Source organism: Nannobrachium achirus (assembly GCF_963921795.1).
Source record: "Nannobrachium achirus genome assembly, chromosome: 22".
In the NCBI taxonomy this organism is placed as follows: domain Eukaryota; kingdom Metazoa; phylum Chordata; class Actinopteri; order Myctophiformes; family Myctophidae; genus Nannobrachium; species Nannobrachium achirus.
In genome coordinates this window covers 26,968,460-26,988,161 of record NC_137829.1, presented here as the reverse complement: position 1 = coordinate 26,988,161, position 19,702 = coordinate 26,968,460, and the positions used below count along the sequence as shown (strand labels likewise).

Sequence of the window (19,702 nt, the reverse complement as noted above, 5' to 3'; positions counted from 1 at the left end):
CCTTGAACTAAGCAAGCATATTTAGTGGCTTAAAGCCCCTCAGCCTGGAAGCAACATTGTGAGTTTCTCACTGTGTATTTGCGATGTAAGAGAGACTAGAATATTAAAACATTTGATGGGCTGCAAAAAAAAAGGGCAACTGTATGTTTTATTTAAATTTATTGCACAAAAAGCATTGACAAAAATGTATTTGAATGTTAATATAACAGTGGAAATAACAAGGTACATACATCCAAAACATTCAAATTTCAAGTTCTCACAAGGTTTTGACACAGGCAAAATGCATGAAACTGTGGCGATGGTGCCAGGAGAGGTGGCAGGTCCCAAACCACTTCCTTCACTGAGGCAATATCATGAATTATTTAGATGATAGACACTTGGGAAGGAACAGGAGGAAAAGGAACAAAAACTGCAAGCAGAGAAGGAATGTAGCCATGGCTCTCATTTGGCCTTAGAAATCTCTTGAATCATAAATTACAGGTTTATTAACCGTCTCAAAGATTCATATTGCAGTCAACAAATGGCTTAATCAATGGTTAACCGTGGAAGAATGATTTAAGTCTAGTATCAAACTGCAATACAGTAGTATTCTTTCCAAAAAACATACACAATGGTTACATTAACCGTGACATTTTTTTGTGCTGAAAGTTTTCTGAATAACATCAATAAAGGCAAAACTGAACAAATGTGTTACAACACCTTGAAAATAACTAATAGAAAGTTTCAGTACGCAAGTAAGTAACAGTCACAAATATCAATACATTTTACATATCTTAAGGGGGTGTCACCGTTTGCATATGTTGATTTAAAAAAATACAATTTAGCTGTGCATGTATTACTATAATGTGATGTTCGTACTTATATACATCATGTACAAACGTATAAACTGTATGTTTGAAGATATGTGTGTATAGTGATAAATAGGTTCAGCATGGAGTCTTTGGTACAAGATGAGCACCAGGAGTCAGAGGTGTAGACATGGTAAGCATGGATGATCTCAAGAAGATGGCTTTGTCCACTAAACTTTCTGGGAAAACCAGACCATGCCAAGGTAAAAGCTTCCAGTACAAAACTAAATATACATGTATAATCTCTAGACATACCTTTTACTAGTTGGACTGACTTTTTGTCAAGTTTTGGAAAATTCTTCATGTAAAAAACAAATACACACCCCCTGTGTTAAGTCAGGTAAACACAAGGCAAGAGGGTAGAGACACATAGTTAGGGAGTGCACAGATTTATAGGGAAACTAATAGCATGACACTCAAACCGAACAAGGTTCACATACAGTAGTCTCCCCGCACAACACTGGAGTGTGTAAGAGACAGGGAAAGGCAGACACACAGCTTTAGAAAGGCACAGAGCTTTAAAGAGAGCGTTCATCAATAGAACTTACTGCTAAAGTAGTGCCATACACCAAGAGAATAAATGTGATTTCCCCCCCCCAAAAAAGAAGAAGTTAAAGTTGGCAAGGATCTTAAGGAACTGTTGACAGTTAAGCAAACATCACAAAATAAATCACGGTAATTTTGCATCATACCCAGTGTGTGAGGCCATAACAAGCACGTTTATACACAAGAACAGACTTACAGTAAACATTAACGGTGTACGATCCATCAGCACCTGACCACAGCGCCTCATGACTGAGGCCATGATGCAATGGCAAAGACAAGTTTCGTTCCTTTTTAAGAATTACACACCGACCGATTGTTAAAGCATGTTATGTGCAACACCATGTAAAAGAAAGTTGGTAGTTTATGTTGGGTGAATTAACAAATGGCACCAAAATGATATTCCCATTAACCATTATTGACTGAGGTCCCCCAGGGGTCTGTACTTGGTTGGCACCCTCCTTTTCCCCCCCTCTTAACCAAATCCTTGCGCCAAAAATAGCCAATATACAAGCTTCCAATGCGTCACATTGCAACGCCCTGTTTATCTTGTGTTGCTTGTACATCTGCTATTTTCTCAGAATGTTCTCCCCAAAATAGGGACGCTAGGGTTCATGTGGTTAATGTCACATTAAGTATGGAGTTAATCCAAATGAACAAGGATCCTGGTTAGAAAAGGGTGAGACAAAAGATGAAGGCGATAACAAACTTAGAGGAGATTCCTGTTGCCGAAGATATTGTTGGGATCCACGTATTCCTTGACGGACTTCAGCATCCCCATGCCCACATCGGAGATGGTCTCTCTCATCCACTGCTTTCGAAGTTTCCCCACTGAAAGACAGAGAAAAGAGAAAAAAATAATAAAAATAAATAAATATGCACAAGGAAGAAGACAGGAGGGAGGAGGGGGGGGGGGGGGGGGGTAGAGGAATCGGCATGGCTGATTGCTCAGCAGGCTGCTGGGAGCCAATCAATCTTGTGAGAGTGAGTGAATAAACAGAGGGTGATAAATGCTTTTATTCAGAGAGGAGAAATGTTTTGCATGGCATGATTTATGGAGCTCAGCAGACTATCAAACTCATTAGGCTCTGTGTGTTCCCAGAGGAGGGGCCGGCTGGCGGCTGTAGCGGCCGTCCCTCGCTCCCTCGCTCTCTTTTCTCTCACTGCGCGGGCCACCACTCCCCTCCCTCCAATGCCACAAGGGTGGGAGGGTAGATGTGTGTGTGTGTGTGTATAGAACACCGTACAAGAGAGCGTGCTCCTCTGGGGTGCCCTCCAAGGTTGCTTGCAACCAACCACAGTTCTGTACCCCCTGACACAGGCTTGGTTTGCCGACAGGCTGCCGTGGCCAAAATGGCAGAAACACAATGGTCCTCTTGTCGCCATGACTTTGGCGTTTGGCCACTCTCTGCTGTGGCTCCTGCTTCGCCCTGAGGAGCAAGCGTGGCCGTGGCACAGGGCCTCGGCGGGGTGCCCGGTGCTCTGCCAGCTGTCCAGGTTCTAAGCAGAGGGTCTGGAGCCAGGGAGAGGTTGAGAGACTCTGGAGACGACGGTGGTGAAATTGAGAGTGGGGCCAAAACCGACAGAACTTCCTCCATGAAAACATACCAACAACTGGAGCCATCACCCTTTCTGCCGACCGCCACCTTCGCCAACACCCACAGTATGACTGCTGCACTGTAGCTTACATAGAGGTACCGCAACACTCCGATTGATGAGCAAATATCACTGAAAACGGTTTGTTAGCAAGGAAGGTGGATGAATGACATTCAAGTTAAACAGTCAGTTCATACCCCAAAAGCAGAATGGAAAGTTCCCTGAATATTGTGCTCTGGGATTGAAAATGTATTGCTCTTCGAGGTCACATTGACTTCAGATGAAAAAAAGAAAAACTTGACACATCTGTACCGAGGCCCTAAAAATAGATCTGAGAATAGAACAATCTAGAACAGGTGCCTGCTGGGTGGGTAAACACACTTCGGTTTGAAAGGCACCACCGTAATCACCTGAGATTAGATACAGAGAGGCGAGTCTGAAAATGAGAAAAGTGTGACAAGATGGAAGTGTTCACACGCCTTCCCCCTGTCCCATTTGGATACACTCGCGCCTCTGTAGTGCGTCACCGATGAGGGATTGGGGTAGGGGGGGGCGGGCAGCATGTTAATAGGGCATGTTGTTGAGGGCGGGGCAGAGCCCTAAAGCACTGGAGCGAGATTGGAAGAACTGTGTGTTATCGGTGACAACAAGCCCCGCCAGGGACCCCAGGTGGGGCCAGTGAGGCCCGTCTCCTGACAGACAGACACAGGGGGCCACCGGGGGGCCCGCTGCACCACACACACCTCCAGATGGTGACAGAGGGACCGGTCAGTCACCCAATCAGCAGTTACCCAATAACTAAGAAAGTAGCCTGCTCTCCTCCTCCCACAACCACCTCCTCCTCCTCTCCCCTACCCTCTCCTTACTCCCGTCCCTTGTACCACCTCCATCCCTCCCTCTACTCAGGGAAGAAGAGAGAAAACAGAAGGTGCCGGGACTGCATCATTGCCTCCATCACAGTGATAATTTACACATCTATCTTGTCATATTCTCTATTTTGCGCCCGCTATTGCAATCAATCTCCCCTGGCTTTGGTCCGTGCAGCTGAGACATGCAAAGAAGAGCAGGCAGTTCTTTTAGTAGCGACAGAAAAATAAAACGCGCACACGCGTGCGTGCGTGCACAGACGCACACGCGTGCGTGCACAGTCACACACCTTAAAGTGGCAGATTTCTCATGTGCACACAACCGGCTGGTCTAATGAGAGGGGGAAAATAAAGTCACTGAGTCGAGTCATTTTTCCGTCCCCTCAGCGCAGTGACCTGAGTGCCGCTGCAGTTGGCCGAGTGCGCTAAAGTGCTGCCCTGCAAAGCCACAAGGTCAGGTGGAGCTGCCAGCCGCCCCCGGGGCAGCACTCATACAGAGGAGGCTATAGAGACCGCGAGCTGAGCCGCCACCCCTTGACACACTCCTCTCCGTCTCCCTCTCTCTCTGGGCTGCCTTGACAAATGGGGGTCAGAACATGAAAGACGGGCTAAGGTAGCGGCCCTGTGCTCCGCTGATACGCCAGAGCCCGGGTATTGGCTGAGAGGCCGGGGCTCGGCGTGCAACCATCGCAGACCACGGCCCGGGACTGATGGATGGATGGATGACTCCCCCCCCCCACACCAATGATGGATGTTCTCGCAGCTTTCCACTGCTGCAACACTAGTGACCTGGTTAAAGAGGACATTTCTTTCCAATGTTCTGGATTTCAAGTAAACACCCGCGGAATCGTCCAGCAGCACCACAAGTGAAGCTTTTTGCTTTTGATCCCCACTTTGGGCAAGCTTTTAGAAACAAAATTGAGTTCCAAGGTGCCACCCATTTACAACTTGTTCATCGGATGGCATGTCGAGTAGCAAAAAAAAAAAGGCAACGCGTTCCACGAGCCTGGCCACCCTCACCTCACTCCCACACAGCATAAGGCTGACCTGCTATAAACACAGGCTACAAAAATGTATATTTCCTGTGGTGCCCTCCCACCTCGCCTTCCTAGACTACATCTGTTTTCTTTGATACACAAAACCCAGTGAAACTAGCTCCATTTGTCAAGCGCTGATTGTGGGCAGACAAACCGGCCTGTCTGCGCCCAGATAGCAAGCCCCACTGTTATTAATCACAATTACAGAGTGGGCCTTGCACACAGGAGCTGCATCAATATCGGCCCCCTCCCCTCCACCTCCTCGCTCCCTCCGACACCTCCCCGCGTTGCACAGGGTGGCCAGGCCACCGTTTGGAGGTCAGCGTACACCCCGGCGATAACGGCAGCATCATTTACCCTGGCCCACCGCCTCCTTTTATTAGCAATCTTTTAATTTTGAACCCTTCCCCGCCTTCAGGAGAAATTGTGATTTAATATCGCAGCTGATTCACTGCATGCTGTTTTTGACAGGCGTGATGAATAGCCTGAAGTGATGTATGAAAACAGCGAGGCGGATGGCAATATAGATAAGGCAGCCATTTCGGTTAGCCCTGATGGGGCTAGGAGAGTGGTTTCACTCCCCGCCCCCCCCCCTCTCCATCCCTTACTCACGTTTCTTTTGGTCATTGTTGAAATGAACAAATGGCTAACTCAGAGACGTTTTCTCTGCAGTGGGAACATATTTTGGACACGTGAAGGAAGTGATGAAAGATCTCCTGGCTTACAGTAAATTGATTTCTTTTACGAGGAGACCACATGCTAGCCCACTCGCCGACATGGCCCAAAACACACTGCCACGCCGCCTTGCCATGGTAATCCAACTTTGAAGAGCCTTGTCCTGTCATGAATAGTCACAACTATTGAGGATGTAGCCCAATGCAGCTCCCATAACACATGGTTTGCAACTGCGCTTCAGTAATTGTTTGGCTAATGAGACCTAAAACGCTGATATTGGCTTAGTCATACCTCCATGGTGATGTGACAAGCTTCCTCCATTGGCAAGGATCTCTTCTCTGGCTGCAGTCTGTAAATTGAAGATACAATCAGAACTCAATCAATATCATACATTCTTTCGTTATTGGAGTGAGTGTCAAATTATTATCAGGATAAACTGAACCACGAAGTTACAATAGATAAGGTACAGTACATCCTCAGGACAGTTGTAATGATCTAAACCAGTGTTTCTGCACGGGCACACTTTTCATGTCCCAAGAATCCATGTGCACACCAACATAATACGGGGGTGTAAATATCGTCACTGTCGGCAAGAAACCTTGTATCTCCAAGTTTCAAATGTGTACGTTTCTTCACAAAGTAAAGCCCTGCTTCATCATACAAGGCTGTCGCACAACAGTAGTGAAACCAGCAGATCTACAAGCACACAGCGCCTCGCACCATGAGGCGTTGTGTGCTTGTAGATCGGCTAGTTTAAATCATTTTTTAAAATGATAAATACAATACTGGCTTTTAAGCAGTTTCAAGGGGCACACTTGACCCTTCTCAGGGGCACAGTAAAGGTCCCCAGGCACAGTGGTTGAGAAACACTGATCTAAACGATGGTGTTTACCTCCACTTGTTCATACACATGCACTGGATCACTGAGTCCCCTGTAGTTGAAGGCAAAGTAGAAGTACACACAGGCACCAGCATCGTACGTCTGAGTCACCCTGAAAAACAGCACAGGTGCAACGCACACAATTTGTTTAAAAACGAGCAAAACAACAACATTACCCCTTCACGTGCCTCCTCAGAAAATCAATTCTACATGAATCCAATGAATATGGGGCTTAGTTGAGGCACTCCATTTTCAAACAATGAACGTGATTTTTCCCTTTGTAATCGGGGGGCAGAGTGAAGTGGGAGGCTGGGCTTCTCTCCTGAACCCTTTGACCCCAATTCCGTTCATGTTTTCTAGAAAGCGGCGGCGGCCTGGTGGCTCTGTCACCTTCAATAACGTCATATTATCAGGACATTAAATGGCCATCGCACAATTTTACTGGATTCATCTGAGCCACATTTGTAGCTGCTCTGTATGCAAGGGGTTGACTTGGAATCAATGATAGCAAATTGTTTATTTTTCACTCAAAGATATAAAGAGTAAAAATAAATGCTTTTGTAAACTTCCCATCAATAAGCAAATGTTTAGAATTAACCCAAGATGATACCTCAACACCTACAAGCATATAACAGTTAGCATTGTATCTGTCCTAGTCCCCATCCCTTTGGAGGAATTGTGTGCAGAGCCCTTGTTCATTTGACATGGCCCATCACCTAGCACACTGGCTTTTTCTAGAGGTTAAATGGACAAATCAATCTTGTGACAGACTGCAGCCAGGAAATGAATGGCTGAAGCATAATCAGGCTGAGGCCTAATCTGTCCTCAGCGGAGGGGGGAGGAAGCCTGGTACCCCTCACCCGTTTGTCTGTCCGTCCCAATGGTTGTCTGTCCATCTACAGCCTCTAGATAGCTGACAAGGGGTCAGGGGGTCTTGTCGACCATCATTCATAATATGACAATGGAGACTTATTGTAATCTTTCGCGCAAAGCAGAAAATATATATATATGTTATGCCGTCTGCAAACATTACCTGCATGTGGACATGGGTGCAAATGGCACTCCTTTCTCTTTACACTCTCTGGTAATGCGCTCTTTCACGTTCCGGCAAATGTCCAAAACCCTGTGAAGAAAAGAAAGCCACACAAACACAAAGAAGTGGGTTTTAAAGCAGCTACAGTAGATGTAAAGAAGATGGAAGGATCTGTCAGTGCAATATGACAGTAGTTCAAGATACTGTAGATTTTGAGGAGTCGGGCCTAGCTGAGTGTAGAACAACCTTCACAGTAAGACTTGTTTCGGAGACTTCCCCAGGGTGTACGACATGAAAAACTATACAATATGTAATACATGCTGAGGAAGGCTTGACGCCAAAACGTGTTTGTTTGCTGTATCTGTCCCAGACAGAACATACAATAGAGCAAACACGCAATGCCTACTTTATTCTTGGATGCCTGCTGTGTCGTGCAACAAAATAGCTGATCTACAAGCTCACAACACACCGTACTGCGATGCACTGTGAGATCTGCAATTTTTGATTCACACCCCTAAGAATCTAGTCTACGGATAAGAACAGCTATGGATAAGAACAGCAATTTTGACATCTGACATCTTTGACAGTTCATCTTGACAAGCATATCGCTTGATGCCCTAGCTGATGAATCGTGTTAACGTATAAGACAAGGGAGAACAGACCAGAAGGACGACAGGAAGAGAGACAGAATAACATTGTGGAGAGTGAGAGCTGTGCGGTGGTAGATGCATACTGTCTGGGATATGTTCCCATCGGTGTGGGAAATGGCCGCCAGTGCTAGGCATGTGCAGTCGAGTGTGGAGGGTGGAGGAGGAGGACGGGTAATGAGCCAGGCACATATGCTCGCCTCAACGCCTGATCTCTTGGTCTCCCCCATCAGGCATTTTACACAGCAAGCTCATACACTACTTGTGTGCACTGCGCACGTGTGTGTGTGTGTGTGTGTGTGTGTGTGTGTGTGTAAGCGTGTGGTATTCGTTGCAACGGTCAGGGGTGTCGCACCAAATTCTGGGCCCTGGGATTCACTGCGTTATTACGCACTATTTTGTGCTTTAATTATTGAAAAATAGCAGATATACAAGCTCACAGCACGGCAAAGAGTGCTGCAAGCTTGTAATCTGCTATTTTTCAAAATCCTTCTATGTGAAGGACCCCCAAAATTATATGTATTTAGCCCAGGGACACCCATCTCAAAATATTTAGTTCCAGGGAGCCCCCCAGAAGCAAAATTTGAGTTACAAATGTTCGCTTAAAAAATACATATATTCAAAGATTTGCACACATTTTCAAAAATAGCAGATCTACAAGCTTGCAGCGCAGCACTCGCTGCTGCACTGTGAGCTTGTATATCTGCTATTCTTCAATAGCTAAAGTATAAAAATAATTAAGGCCCCTCCACCTTGGACCCTAGTAACTCAGTCCCACTTTTCCGCCCCTTGTGACGCCCCTGGTGACGGTGATATGGAGAAGGTGGTGCATGGTTTTAGCCCGTCACACCAAACACGGATATGAACTGAACTGGTGGTGTGGGGGCGAAAGGAATGCGGGCGCCACACAGAAACGTGCTCGTGGAGCCTCCATCTCCCCCCGTGTCGCGGTGTTTTTTGGCTGTAGGCTGAAAAAGACAGGCTTCCGCCCACGCTGAGACAGTTAATGGGGGGAAGGAGGCAGGCATGAAGGTGAATGTCAAAGGCAGAGGGAGAAGGCAGGGGGAGAGGAGGAAAAAAAGAACATAAAAGGGAAAGGGGGGGCGGGGGTGGTGGCTGAATTACATTTCTTTGGTTCTCTTCACTTCCCATGACTGCGTGGGAAGAGGGTGATAGATAAAATGACTTGTGGCCATTCAGATTCACTCTTAAAGACCACACGGCGGTGTTTTCTTGTTTTGTCATTGGTATATTTACCTGTCCCAAGGCACAGAGGTCTCAAACGACTCCCCGATCACGTAGTAGTCCATCCCCAAGTCCTGTCCAGGAGGAAAATGCACAGGTTTATGAAAATGCCAAATGGTCTGGCTGCGTGGTGCTGCAGCATTGCTGGGTCTGTGATAAGTACGGATAAGTATTATATTAAATATTATTAGTATTAAGCAATTATTATGTGTATCTTTGATAAGTAGTATTATTATGAGACGACGGTGAGCACAGACTGTTATGGACACTTTATTTGGTTTTTGCCTCCGTTTACGATTGCTCCGTTTACGATTGTTGATGCTTCTTATTTCTTTGCATAGTTTTTACGCTGTACACAACAGTACTTTTTCTTTTTTACACTTTTACCTGTGCCACCTCCGAGCGACTGATTTTCCCTTGAGGGATAATAAAGTATATCTATCCATCTATGAGCCTGGTCTAAAAAAACAAACCCAAGAAATGCACTCCATTGTGACTGCGGCCCACAAACGGCGGGCCGCTTTTAAAGACGTTAAATACCTCCTTCTGAGGCAGTGTGACAACGTCAAACCGTGAGGTCACATTCTATGGCCTCTGCGGTGTTGCACGCTATCCTTTCCACTGTTAGAGGTCTAGTCAAGAGTCCCCCATACCCCCCCCCCCCCCACCCCCCACCAACCCCTAAACCTGCCCATCAGCCAAGGGGAAAAACCAGGGAGGAGTGACCCACCCGGAGGTAAGCGATGACGAAGGTCAGCATGTAGCCTCTCTGACCATTGTCCTCTCCAGCTGCCAGGCCCCTGGAAGCAGATAACAGGGTTAATATTTAACAGGCCTCTTTCTTCTGGCTGCGCTGGCCCAGTGTCTGTCGCAGCTGCCCGGGAGCCGAGGCACTCCTTGTCAATCTAACAATGTGCGGATCAATGGAGCAAACGCTCCGCGCATCGGCACAGGTCAGCCACACATCTATCACTGGCAGTGGGTAATCAAATTTTCATCCACTACCCAAACTAATCAGGATACGCTCATTAGGAAATCGCTATATTGATTTACTTATTCCCCTTCCCTTGCTTCCTAAGAAAATATTCCTCACAGAACCACCCCAATCCATCACTGGCACTCGAGTTGACAAGTGATGACGATTTATTTGAAATAATGCAATAAAGCATCGGATGCTCCCGGTAGGTGACAGGTTTCTGATGATTGAACTCCGAGCTATTACATGACAGCCAGTGACCTGTAGATTTGGCAACTGAGCCAAATAGCTACGCTAACACACAATCCATAGGGTGATGTTACACAACGCGGAACATGGAGGTTTGTTCACAAGACTGTCCTCCTGATTAAATACGTGCTGATTGGTTGGAGAAGCAGAAGCAGGAGCACAACTTACAATTGGAAACTAAAGTCAATATTCCTGGATTGCCATTTTGACAAACATCACAGTTTATCGACAATATGCTTGGAGCATAGTGAACTTAAAGCCTAAAAGCACATGTTAAAATTATCACAATTCATTTTTTTTAGCTCGACAGCAATTTAACAATGTTTGGAATCCCCTAACTTCAAAGGAACCATCTCAGAAATAGCACTGGATGGACTCATTATGTCTATACCATATATAATTCAGGTGGATTGGGACATGAAGGTTAAAATGCTTGGGACAAGGCCGTGTTGGGAGGCTAAAAAACCAGGGCGAGGATGGCGATAGCATCCCCTCTCTGGGCTGATAGATAACTTATTTCCACCCAAGTCCTCATTGATCTGTTCCATGATCAATCACGGCGTAGGAGCGCTCCCAGACTCCACCCTATCGCCCCGGTCCTACAGGGAGCTGTGCCCCGCTATCAACCGCCCACACCCCACCCCCTTCAACACAAAAGCTGGCCTGACAAGAGGACATCCACAGGTGATCCATCACTCTGTACCACGACAGACTACTGAGTGGAGGACCAAATCCCAACAGTTCAAACCAACGCGTCTCCAGTCTTTTGACGCTACCGTGAAAAACCGGGTTGGGTTGAATGGAGTAACATCATAGGCCTCAGGCTGACCCCCACCCCCACCGCCTCCCCTCACATTCAAAGTCGTGTCAAAAGGTGCTTTGTCATTGCTGTGCTTTGTATGGACAGTGATCTTTAAGTGATCTTTGCTCAACACATGTCATCGTCCCGCCGCTGGCAGATTGATGCCACAGTGAAAGTCATGTGATCGAGCCAGATTAGGGACAGAAGAGAGAGCACGGGCCACCTACCCAAATTTAGCCGCAATGTCATAAACTTGCTTCTCGTGCTGCAGGACCTTGTCACGATCCCCTTCAAAGAGCAGGGTGGCCACACACAAGCGGTGGGGGTCGAAGCCTTTGAACTGAGAAGAACAGAAAGAAACTCTTCACTGCGGAGGAAAACAAAATGTCTCTCTGGTTTCTTTTTAAAAGGATTACAAATATTACCTTCGTGATGTAGAATTTCTTCAAGCCATCCAAAAAGGACGTGAAAATCGAGGACACTTGAGGTTTCAGGGCATGACCTGCAGAAAACAAAAACAAATCTCCATCAGAAAAGGCAACTCCACTCTTTTAAAAATCAAGTGGCATCTGACACTTTTGAGCAATACCTTTTCTTTTTTTTTGCATATTAGTCTCACCCTTCTTTCCCGCTGGTTTCCTCCAGCGTTTTAAGAGGGCAAGGGAGTTTGACTTATTTAGGTTTCAAACCCCCCCAAAAAAAGGATGAAAAATAAATGGCAACATTTGAATAACTTTGCAACTGGCCAGTAGCTGCCAGCGACAGGGACAATAAATCAGGGGGGGTGGGGGGTTTCCGAAGGGAAGTGGGGTTGACGCTGCGATATCCGTCTTCCTCATGCACACTTTTTGATTTATTCCTGATCGGACGCACAAAAGTGCCTGTGGACAAGTGAAAATGAGGGGCCGGGGGCCAGAGGGATGGTTATCAATCACAGCGGGAAAGTCACGGGTGATGTCGTGGAGACTTACCAGTTCATTTACGCCGCTCGCTCCCCTCCCCCAATCTCAAGTCTCTTCATCACTTAGTGTCCTAATTATTTCCATTCCAAAAATTTGATTGCAGGTCCTTAGGTCTCCAGCAGCCATCATACTCGTTAATTAAATACTCAACATCCAGAAAGAGAGAACTATGTGATTCTGCCCCTTCCGAGTTTTAGCTTGCTCACATTTCTGCCATATCAATAGACACTACACAGAAAAATCTTCGGCGTTAACTCAAGTGTAACAATGGTCCCAAATGGACCCTTGAGGGCTCATTTGGGTCCATGTTTACACTTTCCAAGTTGAATTAACACTGCAGTTTTTACAGTGTACCACCTACTCTACTGCGCTCATTTTTCATCTTGTGTATCAAGACAGGCAGTGCTAAATTCTACTCGTTGTCGCAATCTGAAAATGAGCCATGAATACATCAACTCTCCTTACTCAACAGCCGACATGATTAAAAGTGAGGACAAGCCACTAATAAGCCCAAGAAGGTATCATAGAGCCATGAGTTTTAGTTATTAGTGAAAAACCTGGTCGCTTCATCTTACCTACTTAATGCTAGGAAGTGCCTACTCTGTGAAAAGTGGAAATATAGGGGAGCTAATGAGATCCCCGGAGACTGGGGAACTTTACAGAGATCTCTGGCAATGCCGGATGCATTCCACTACACCTCAAGAAACAATATCATAAAACTTCAATGTAACAACTACTTAATTTTTGCCACGGTCATTTTTCATTGTGCCTCGATTCTCCGCTTGTGTGTGTGTGTATTTTCAGTTTGTGAAATAATGATCAGTTTAACAATTCAACAACGTACAAGGTACTGCATCAGTGCCATTCACAGTTTTGTGAGGTTTTGTTTGTTTTTTAGATTTTTTTAAAAGGAAGCCATTCATAAAACACTGCATACGCTGAACCAATGGCTTTATTAGCCACAACACAAACCCCGCAGTAGCGTGCTTATTCTGGAAGATTTGGTAAAAAAAAAAAAAAAGACAATTTTTCGTCTTTTTTCACTATTTGACGTACAACAGTATATAGGGTTTGGTTTACGAGGCTAAAATAAATGTATATACGGTATGTGGCATATGGTTCAAATAAATGTATATATGTGGCATATATGACCTCAACAACTACGGTATATTTTTGGTTACTGTTCATGCAATGTGCTACATGCTGTAAAATCTTCTGATCAAAGATAGAGGTTACAGGAGAGCTCTAATGGGAATTAGACAGTCTCTGAAAATGGAAAGCAGGTCAGACGCAGGCATGCTTGCACAGTATACAGTAGCATGACACAATGTACTCAAGGGCTTGTATGCAAGAGTATGGTTATTTAAGGCCCAATGTTCTTCAGCTTACCCACCAAATGTGTGCATGTGTCTGTACTGTACACACTATATGGAAAATAATCTTTTCAAAAACTTAAAGAATAACCCATCCAAATCAAAATAAATAATCACTCATTACTTGGCTCCACTGTTTACAATTCAAACAAAGAAAACTTAAGCTCAAAATATTTTCTCTCTGTTAATGGCAATTAGTTTCAATGGGGAGTGGTGTCTACCCCAGTGCTGTTTCAGTTTGGAACCCACTGATATCACACAGTTTTTTATTGTGTCGTGTTATGTGTATTACATGTATGGTTATGTTTTGTGGTGGACCCCAGGAAGAGTAGCTGCTGCTTTGGTGACGGCTAATGGGGATCCGAATGAATAAAGAATCACTGCAGGCCAGTTCTAACCAGAGCAAAAGGAAGGATTTGTCATCATAAGAAAACTTACCAAACTGAAATTGTTCATTGTCCATAAGCCGAATGGATGCTGGTGCACACCTCTGGGGGAGAAACAAACAAAAGTATAATTAGTGGCCAAGGCCACGAAGTGGCAAATGGCCACTTATTGATATTGGACTTCAGCACTATTATTTTCCGCCACTTTTTCTCTAGCGGCTAGACCGTGCAGTCGCTTTTTACGAAACTCGGCAGTATGGCAGAGGACTATGCCAAACGGCTAAAACGCGAAGCTCGCAACAATCGGCCAAAGGGTGGCGCTGTAGGAAGCCTTTGAAAAATGCCAACTTTGAACAGGTAAAGCTCATGCTCTGTTTCAGGTCCAGCCATGAAACCTGTATACACTTATGCGTCTCCTCATGCCGAACAACTTTTACACTCTGACTTTTGACCTCTGACCTTTACCTCTCCCACAATTTTGAATTATATGAAAAACAGTCAAAATCTATCTCCTCCTGGGATTTTCGCGTAACGTGCGCGAAACTTTTTTTACATGAACTTTGGACCAATACGGTCATCACACAGCGGCCGGATTTCTTTTAAAGCGAAACATTATTTTTTAATAATTCACTGAATAATGCAGTTTCATGCAAATTATTCTTCTGCCTCTAAATCATACATGCAAAGTGACACGTTCATGGCATTTGGCAAATATGTAGAGGGTTAGTCCAAATATCACTGAAAGCAATCTTACTCCAATTGGCCAAAGGGGGGGCGCTATACGAAGCGTTTGAAAACTCAAACTTTAAAGGGGCATAAGTCATGCCTCGTTTCGTTTGAAGACATGCAACTTGCTTACACGCGTGCCTTGACTCAAGCGGAAGACATCTGTGTCTTTGTTAAGTAAGCTCCGCCCTTAGATTTTCCACCATTTTGAGCAGTTTGTAAAACACTTAAACCCGCTTTTATTCCGGAACTTTCGCGTCACATGCACGGAACTTTTTTTACATGAACTTTGGACCAATATCTAAAGATCTGTCAGATCGGATTTTTTAAAAATTGAAACATGCATTTTTAATAATTCAATAATTATTGCAAGTTGTATGCAAATTATTCTTCTGCCTCTAAAACATACATGCAAAGTAAAATTGTCATGATGAACTACTGTAGAGGGTTAGTCCAAACATCGCTGAAACCAATCTTACCCCAATTGGCCAAAGGGGGGCGCTATATCATTTTGAAAGAAGGCGTCAAGTACATTACATGAAACTTTTTTTTTTTTTTTTGATGACAGGTCTATTATGTGTGACTGCCGTAGTGTAGTGGTCAGTGCCTGTGCCTGATATACGGACGGTTGTGAGTTCAAACCCCACATCGGGTTGAGTTGATGTTAACATCCTGTATGCCCTTGGCATGTGCGTATGTCAAACTCTTTAATGTTGACACGTCTGATCTAACTCCAGATCACGTTCATGTTTAAAATGAGCCCTTCTCTACCGGCCGTTATTTTTCTGTTCTGAGTGAAAGAAAATATGATCACTCGAAAATGTCAGAAATACTCAGATTACATTTACTCAGGTTGATTTCACCCCAAGCCTCCAAAATATAAAAAAGAAATCAATAAAATCAAGGCACTCAGCCTACATAGAACTTTTTTTTTTAAACAAACATGGTTAACAGATCCTGTGGCTGCCTAGTGTAGTGGTCAGGGCATATGCCTTTCATGCAGAAGGTCGTTGGATCGAATCCCGCCTGGGGTTTATACAAGCATAAAACCGTGATATTTGGTAGACTTTACAGTTTGGTTCCTTGAACAATGTCTGATATGGAGCCTTCCTAAAAATGTCCCCCAACCCCCCTTGATGCGTATTTTAATATCCGCCATTACTAAATAATGTATTTTGCATCATAAATCCTGAAACAAGCATTATAATACAAACTGTCATGTCTACACCTATGTTGTGATTTCCAAGGATTGCAATGATATCATGAACCAGCTCAGTGGCCTAGTGGTTTGAGTGTCTGCCCTGAGACTGGGAGATCCGGGTTCAAACCCGGGTCGTGTCATACCAAAGATTCAAAAAAATGGGACCCAGTTCCTCACTGCTTGAAACTCAGCATCAAGGGTTGGATTGGGGGTAACTCCCTGCGACATACTAGCGTCATGTCCAGGGGGTGTACTTGTACATCAAGCTGCCTTACGCTACAGAAACAGGAGATAGGCTCCTGCCCTATGAGATTCATGGCTCGGCCGATTCATATGGTCTTCATAGCTCAGCAAGGCTTACTATGAACATCATCAAACTGTCCAGGTGCATAGTATCACAGTTTTTTATTGCGACCGTCAGGGAGCAGTTTACTATGAAAACCTCCACCGGCCGTCCGTCCGTCCGTCCGTCCGTCACACGTCACACCTTTGTTTGTGTACGGTGTGATGTCATATATCTTCAGTATGACATCACACCACATGTGTAAACAAACCTTTGTGTACGTTGCTGTGGCAACAGTCTGTTGTTGCTGGTCTGTTAGTGTACGTTAGCAACCACCTTAGCAACCATGGTTTTACCCTAGCAACCAACTGTTTACCCTAGCAACCAACTGTTTACCATAGCAACCATGTTTTTTTACCCTAGCAACCAACTGGGCATAAAAGGGATTCTGTTAGGGATCTCCATATATGGGCATAAAAGGGATTCTGTTAGGGATCTCCATATATGGGCATAAAAGGGATTCTGTTAGGGATCTACATATATGGGCATAAAAGGGATTCTGTTAGGGATCTCCATATATGGGCATAAAAGGGATTCTGTTAGCTGTTAGTGATCTCCATATATGGGCATAAAAGGGATGCTGTTAGGGATCTCCATATATGGGCATAAAAGGGATTCTGTTAGGGATCTCCATATATGGGCATGAAAGGGATTATGTTAGGGATCTCCATATATGGGCATAAAAGGGATTGTATCCCAGATGATGCCCTGTTAGGAGATTCATGACACGCGTGTCAGAAAATGCATGACACGCTGCTGCGCCACACTCAGCACCCCTAAAAACCAGTACTTGGGATTTGTTGATGTAAATGTTCACATAGAGTGTAATAATTGGTAAAACAAACTTTTGGCCTATTTGTGGAGATAAGCGACCAACGGTCGCTTATCTCCCGATTAGGGAGTCTTACTGGTGTCTGTTGCATATAGGCCTACAGTCTTTTGCATACATGTTGTGTAGAGGCCAATTTGTGCTTTTACCTATAACCACCGATTAGTGTAAAACTTTGTATGCACACTTCCCAGAGGCCAAGGAAAAACCTGTGCCCTGCATTTTTCACATCTGCCATTTATAGCGCCACCAGAAGGCCGACTTACAGTATGTTCAAATCCCGCATGCAGCGTCCGATTGCCGTGAAAGGCCCAAGAACACGTGGCACCCTTTTCACTTTGGCCTATTATAGAGTCACCACTAGGCCAAAAAAAACCTACCTGACCTGCCGGAGTCCTGTTCGGAAGAACACTGCTTCTAGTTTTTCTTTGATATTCTTCTTTGCTTTCCCTTGATGCCTTTTTGCTTTCCTGCTTTTTATGCCTTGGACACTTTATCGCTGCTTGCAGCTATATTTAATACATATTATAGTAATTGAAAACAATTAAGTCGTTTGATCTTATGATCATGAGAGCAAAAGTGGCCGCTTGTGAATTTGGTCAATATCCTTTCACAGCATCAGTGGTACAGAGGCAGGAGCCTCATGTCGCCATCAATAATAGCTGCATCAGCACACTTTTAAACAGCCATGGACAGCAGAGCTGGCGGGCTAGTCATCTCCACTGCCTTTCTTTATCATTCAGATGTATTCCTTTTTATTAAGGTTCAATCTACCAGCCTGTGTGACCAACACAACAGTATTGACCTGCGAGTCAACCACTTCAGCCCTACATGTCATGTTCCCTAAGCCCCATTCATACTGTCAATTGTAGAAAAAAAAGCTCAAAATGTGTTGCATTCAGTGAGTTTTGTAGCTTATAGCTCTTCATTTTTCTCTATAATTGACAACGTTGTGCGACAAAGTATGAATCGGGCTTGGCAAGGCTGAAGCATTTACTAACTAAGTACATTTACTTAAGTACTGTACAATTTTGAGGTACTTGTACTTTACTGGAGTATTTCCAATTTCCAATACTTTTACTTCTACTCCACTACATCTTAAGTATCTAAAGTTCAAATAAATGCAGAGGATTAAAAGTACAATATTTGGAACTGCGATCATTAGCACAAAACACACCAACCACTTCAGCTGTACATATATTTCGGCCATTTGAAAATAGCCAATCTACTTGTAGATCGGCCATTTTCAAAAGATTTTACATTTGAAAACTTGTGAAATGAAACATACTTCTGCACAATGAGTACTTTTACTTTTGGTACTTTAAGTACATTTTGATGCCAACACTTACTTTTACGCAAGTACATTTTGAATTCTGGACTTTTACTTGCAACAGAGTATTTCTATATTGCAGTATTGATAAGTTTACTTAAGTAAAACATGCGAGTACTTTTTCCACCACTGCTCGCAGATCAATACTTCTCTCTTCAGCATGCGACAGGGTCATGCGAGGGAGTATAAATTACACTTACAGTGCTTAAGGTCTGTCAAAACGATGCTGTATTGGTTACAAGGCGTGTAAGATTCTCACATTTAATTTGAATTAAGTATTTGCAGTGCAAGTTTCATATACAATAAAATAAACCCACCAGAACATTATGAAAGCCTTAATGTATAACTGGATCATTAGGGGTCAATTTTGTACTCTTTCAGCGTTAAATTAACACTCAAGGTAACACTCAAGGTTTTGCAGTGTAACAGATACAGTACATGAATCCATTAAACCAACCCAAGACCTGTCAACACACCTGGGCTAATGTTCATGGATAGACTGCGTTTACTGCAGAAAGTAGATTTTTTTACCATATCACGGCTGTCGGGCAGAAACCTTGTATCTCTGTATTTCAATAACCTTTTAAGTCATAAATTAATGTCCAATTTTACACTTTGTCTTGTGACATGTCATGCAAATTGCAAAATAGTGAAAATGGGAAATCCGTTATTTTTGAGAATTCTCAACACTTCTGCCTATAATTACATGCCCAAAATGGGGTTTCATAAATATTTAAAAGTATTAAAAAGAGCTCGAGACAAGCACTCAGATCCATTGGAACACAGGTTCTTTTACACATTTCCTGAAAAGTAATGTTATTTTTTGTGATGAGGTTACCTGTCTAGCAACCTCTCGCAAGCAGGCCACTCCCTGCTCAAAGCAAGGGAATACAACAGAGCCATACTTCTGATACTCCGGCATGGGGCGGATCTTCATCGTTACCTCGGTAACCACGCCCAGAGTTCCTGTGGAAAATCACAATGAGAGAAAGAGAGCGAAGATGAGAAAGAAAAAAAAAAGAAAGGGCAGTTCCCACACAATCGATGCAATCTATCTTGGCATCCCTAATTTGGGCATGTCATTAAAGGCAAAACATTAACAAAAAAATGTGCAAATATTTGCAAGAAAGAAAGAAAAATACGAAAATTCATACA

At 44.2% G+C, this 19,702-nt stretch overlaps 1 protein-coding gene across 1 annotated transcript in view; it reads right to left on the bottom strand.

Moving 5' to 3' along the window:
• Positions 1-1,243: 1,243 nt before the first annotated feature.
• Positions 1,244-19,702, bottom strand: part of agps (alkylglycerone phosphate synthase) — a 38,442-nt gene continuing 19,983 nt past the window's right edge. The window contains exons 11-20 of the mRNA XM_080753219.1: positions 19,386-19,513; positions 14,171-14,222; positions 11,823-11,899; positions 11,625-11,737; positions 10,101-10,170; positions 9,383-9,444; positions 7,479-7,568; positions 6,458-6,557; positions 5,857-5,914; positions 1,244-2,222 (exon numbers count right to left, since the gene is read on the bottom strand). Coding sequence (XP_080609345.1) covers positions 2,101-2,222; positions 5,857-5,914; positions 6,458-6,557; positions 7,479-7,568; positions 9,383-9,444; positions 10,101-10,170; positions 11,625-11,737; positions 11,823-11,899; positions 14,171-14,222; positions 19,386-19,513 — 872 coding nt within the window. The 3' untranslated portion in view covers positions 1,244-2,100. The remainder of the gene's footprint in view (positions 2,223-5,856; positions 5,915-6,457; positions 6,558-7,478; positions 7,569-9,382; positions 9,445-10,100; positions 10,171-11,624; positions 11,738-11,822; positions 11,900-14,170; positions 14,223-19,385; positions 19,514-19,702) is intronic.